Source organism: Bidens hawaiensis, unplaced genomic scaffold, assembly GCF_021521415.1.
Source record: "Bidens hawaiensis isolate Kalapana, Puna unplaced genomic scaffold, B.hawaiensis_p1.1 tig00004444_1, whole genome shotgun sequence".
NCBI classification, from domain to species: domain Eukaryota; kingdom Viridiplantae; phylum Streptophyta; class Magnoliopsida; order Asterales; family Asteraceae; genus Bidens; species Bidens hawaiensis.
The window spans coordinates 1380001-1385000 of record NW_027491267.1 but is presented as its reverse complement, the minus strand read 5'-3'; the positions used below and the strand labels follow the sequence as shown (position 1 = coordinate 1385000).

The 5000-nt window shown below is 34.3% G+C and overlaps 1 protein-coding gene and 1 long non-coding RNA gene across 3 annotated transcripts in view; both read right to left on the bottom strand.

Annotated features, from left to right (window-relative positions):
• Positions 1-5000, bottom strand: part of LOC143626610 (uncharacterized) — a 70275-nt gene that overhangs the window by 60798 nt on the left and 4477 nt on the right. The window lies entirely within an intron of this gene.
• The window catches only part of LOC143626603 (cytochrome b6), a 35731-nt gene continuing 33773 nt past the window's right edge, over positions 3043-5000 (bottom strand). Inside the window, exons 2-3 of one of the 2 annotated variants that reach the window (XM_077096651.1) lie at positions 4669-4730; positions 3043-3886 (exon numbers count right to left, since the gene is read on the bottom strand). In XM_077096651.1, coding sequence (XP_076952766.1) covers positions 3244-3886; positions 4669-4673 — 648 coding nt within the window. In that variant the 5' untranslated portion in view covers positions 4674-4730 and the 3' untranslated portion in view covers positions 3043-3243. Of the gene's footprint in view, positions 3887-4668; positions 4746-5000 lie in introns of those variants that run through there. The other variant, XM_077096652.1, reaches the window with a different exon arrangement.

Genomic DNA, 5000 nt, shown 5'->3' with positions numbered 1-5000 from the left:
ATAATTGATAAAAAGCGGGGTTCATAAAAGGTTCGTAGAGGGTAGGTCGAACTAAGTATATGGAATTGAATGGCTATAAGTTAACCCTTGTAAAGGGTTAGACGCATCCTTATCAAATTGAATTGAAAGAGTTGGTTTACATTGTGGAAAAAAGACATGTATATGTGATATTAGATATTGACTAGTTATATACGAGCTAAAGATATATCTAATTTTCCTTACTAATCGAATGTGAATGTAGATGGGGATTCTATAGAAGTCCTTCTGTCTCATCTATGACTGTGAGTTGAATGAATAAACGGATTAAGTCAATCAAAAAATCGAAGAATTCAAAGAGCGATTCGGGACAAAAAAACGGAAAAACTAAAGTTGTATGGATTCACAAATAATTTATCGAGAGAAACTAAAAAAGAGATATCAAAGTCATTTTGATGGTTCAATAATGTTATTAATTCAATAATGTTATTACTTGAATTCGAAGTTCGTAGTTACTTCGACTGGATGAATCGTAGCAATGGAATAATTAAGTCATAGTTCATTGGTTGAATATATCAATAACCATTTTTTTTGGTACGAGGAACTTATCATGAATCCACTGATTTCTGCCGCTTCCGTTATTGCTGCTTGATTGGCTGTAGGGATTGCTTCTATTGGACCTGGAGTTGGTCAAGGTACTGCTACGGGTCAAGCTGTAGAAGGTATCGCGAGACAGCCTGAGGCGGAAGGAAAAATACGAGGTACTTTATTGCTTAGTCTAGCTTTTATGGAAGCTTTAACAATTTATGGCCTGGTTGTAGCATTAGCACTTTTATTTGCTAATCCTATTGTTTAATATTATAAATATGAAAAATTTTTCTTTTTCATATTTTATTGCCCTGGACTTGTGCTTTGTTTTTTCGAATTATATAAAGATTTCATTCCTAGAATTACTTATTCATTGAGAAAATAACCCACGGGAAGGGCTGATTTGCAGATGAGGAATTAGCATACCAACTCGCTTTCATCCTTCCCGTTCGTGTTCATAGGCCTTTTTTTAGTTTTTAAGAGGGGGGTGGGACCAAGGAGGTAATTCATGATTTCTAAATCGAATAGATTTTTGATTCGATTTAGAAAGTAGGAAACTATAACTATATATATATAAATAGGACAAAGTAATACAAAAAGAACTCTGTTCTATTTTTTAGTCTATCTATACGAGGATATCATATGAAAAATGTAACCGATTCTTTCGTTTCTTTGGGCCACTGGCCATCCGCCGGGAGTTTCGGGTTTAATACCGATATTTTAGCAACAAATCTAATAAATCTAAGTGTAGTGCTTGGGGTCTTGATCTTTTTTGGAAAGGGAGTGTGTGCGAGTTGTTTATTTTAAGAATAGGCTGGATCCAACCAGATGTACTTTTTCTGTTATAACTAGAAAAGTGATATCTAAGAAAGAAGAGTGCATGATCTCGCGAATTAGTTCTGAATCAATTCAGAAATCATATGTAAGAACTATAGCATTTCGTAATTTATTGGAAAATCCACTTTGATTCTCTATCAACCAATAATGTGGGACCATTAACAAGGTTAAAGCTAAACTGTTTGAAGTCCAGACGCAGCATGGTATTCTTTCTACCACTATGTTAAGATAGAGATGGTTTCAAAATAAATATTTTATCAATATAAAACACTCATATCGATAAAATGATTTGAACTACTTATTGGGGTTTTTTAGCCAATGCTGAATCGATGACCTATTTATTGTGTATAAAGTAAGAAAATCTTCTTGGATTAAAAAAAGTAAACAACTTTGCTGACAATTACATATCTTTTGTTTGGTCAGAAGAGTCCTCCGAATATTTTGATCTTGGATTAGTGATTCCTTTTGATTTTGATATTTTGATTTCATTTTGGAATATGACAAAAGAATAGAGGATAGGCTCAATACATTAACAATCAAAATAAGGGAATTTATATTGAGCATGAGAGCCAAATGAATCGAAAGATTCATGCTTGGTTCGGGAAGGGATCATGGAATTTTTGAAATGAATGGAAAGATAATCTACTTTCATTAATTGATTTATTAGATAATCGAAAAAAGAGAGTCTTGAATACTATTAGAAATTCAGAAGAATTGCGCGAAGGGGCCATAGAACAGCTGGAAAAAGCCCGGGCTCGCTTGCGGAAAGTAGAAATAGAAGCAGATGAGTTTCGCGTGAATGGATACTCTGAAATAGAGCGAGAAAAATTGAATTTGATTGATTCAACTTATAAGACTTTGGAACAACTAGAAAATTACAAAAATGAAACTATAAATTTTGAACAACAAAAGGCCAGTAATCAAGTCCGACAACGGGTTTTCCAACAAGCCTTAATGCTGGGCAGGCCGCGGGTACTTAAAGGTTCAATATCTCTATAGGGTAAAGAAGGTTCAAAAAAGAACTAACTGAATCCATATAAATGTTATCTAGACACCCGTATATACGATATATGTATGCTTTTATGTAAGTAAAATAAAAATTTGACTGGATTCTTTTTTCTGGAGTTGAAACTATCAAGTGCAAAAAATGAAGTTCTTACAAATAAATACTCAATACCCAAGTAGGCTTATAAACTAGATCGTGATCTGATCAATTGCTTTTTGGGTCGTCTCAGACCTTAGGATTGGTGTTTATCCCCAAAATTTTTAGAGACCTTTTATAAACACACAAAGGATTTACTTGTTACTAATACAGCCCAGTCTCTGTTCTTCTTTAGACCCCTTTTTTACTCCGATAGTATCATAGATTGCGCCAATGCAGAGGAAATGAATGCATTTTATACTATACTATTAAATAATTTGAAGTTAAGTGAACTAGATCTTACGGAGCCTGCTCATGTATGACATGATTCGTATCTGATCATAGAAAAGATTTTCTTTAAGCGAACCAGCCTATCCTCCGTATGGGCTTACGTGATGGTTGGAAAAAGACACATTTGGTTGTGAATTCAAACGTGGCAGATAAATAAATAGAAAAAAGGCACATATCTGCACAGACCAGTCAATAGTTCAAGTCACACCCTCCCATAATCCATTTTATCTTCGGAAAAATCCCTTCAACTATTGATGCCAAATCAAAAATATTGCGGAGTTCAAGGGAAATATCCAAATACATGTCTTATTCTTTTCAATAATCCATACTTATTGCAATAAAATACTATAGTTCCTACCCCAAGTGATAAATGATGAATTCAAAATATCAATGCTATATCTTCTATGTATCTATAAAGGACCAGAAATACCTTGTTTACGTTTCATTGGGAAGTGCATTAACATAAATACGGCAGTAAGAAGTGGCAATACAAATGTATGTAAACTATAAAAACGAGTCAAAGTGGACTGTCCCACACTAGCACTTCCGCGCAATAATTCTACCAAAGGTGATCCTATTACAGGGATAGCGTCAGGTACACCCGTTACAATTTTCACAGCCCAATAACCAATTTGGTCCCAAGGTAAAGAATAACCAGTTACACCAAAAGATGCAGTCAATACAGCCAGAACCACACCTGTAACCCAAGTTAATTCGCGCGGTTTTTTAAATCCACCGGTGAGATATACACGAAATACATGTAGGATCATCATTAGGACCATCATACTTGCCGACCATCGATGAACTGATCGGATTAACCAACCAAAATTAGCTTCAGTCATTATGTATTGAACAGAAGCAAAAGCATCAGTAACGGTCGGACGGTAGTAAAAGGTCATAGCAAATCCTGTAGCCACTTGTACTAAAAAACAAGTAAGCGTAATCCCCCCTAGACAATAAAATATGTTTACATGAGGAGGAACATATTTACTAGTTATATCATCCGCAATCGCCTGAATCTCGAGACGCTCTTCAAACCAATCATAAACTTTATTGAGATAGGTGCGATCCCCCCTCCGAGAACTGTATATGAGACTTTCATCTCGTACAGCTCAAGCAAAAACACCCAAATATTGGTTGGAACGGATATTTAATAGAAAGTTTGAAACTTCTTACTTTCCGATTCAATCTGCTATGAAGATAAGAATAAAAAAAATCTGAAAGTTCTTCTTCTTCTTTGTGGCGATAATACCAAAATATCAAGTTGGCTCAGTTGTCTTTATCTTGATCCTTACGGGCCTCTTGAATTATCTCTTCCCTATTTTTTTTTATTTGATTTGTTTTCGTCTATCATTTTTATTATATTTGTTTTATTTATTATTTATAGGAATTCTCTTGTTAAGACCCTATGAATCGATTCAAACCTCAGATTCATACTAGAACCACGATGATTCAATAAAAATACTAAGTTAAGCCCAAAGATTCCCTGAGTAAGAACCATCGGATCATCGCTTATTCCACGAATAGATAATAACCAAATATCCGAAGAAAGATTTATCTTTGCGTCAAAATAAGTATAAAAAGGCTTTTGAAATTTGAAAGAAGAAAAAATTTCGATTTATATTTCTAAATTCTAATTCTTGGAAATTTTTTGGAGTCTGGCCGCGAGGTTTGAATATTAAGTATGAATCATAGTTTAAATATTTCTTAATCTATTTCATATATTCCGTGTTCCAGATACTAGAATAAATATCCGACGAAGGAGAACCATCTCTATCAAGATGACAGACCCATTCTCTGTACTATCAATAGGATCAATTATAACAAGTCACACACTCATATTCCAGAAATACAGAAACAAAGAAATTCCACGATCGAACTACCAAAATCAAATTAGCTAGAAATCCGAGCTCTAAAGGATTCATTTTTTATATAAAAGCTAGGACTTGGGGGTCTTATAGATCTAATTCATTGAAATTCCATCCAATAAAACGGAAGAATTATAAATCTCTAAAATAATAGATAGAAATACCGCAAATAGAGCCATTGCGACGCCCATCAAAGGGGTCGTTCCCCACCCAGGAGCTACTTTACCATATTCAGAATTCAAGGGTTTTAATAAAACCCCTATAGTAGTTCGTCTTGGACCAGATTTAGAATCATTCTC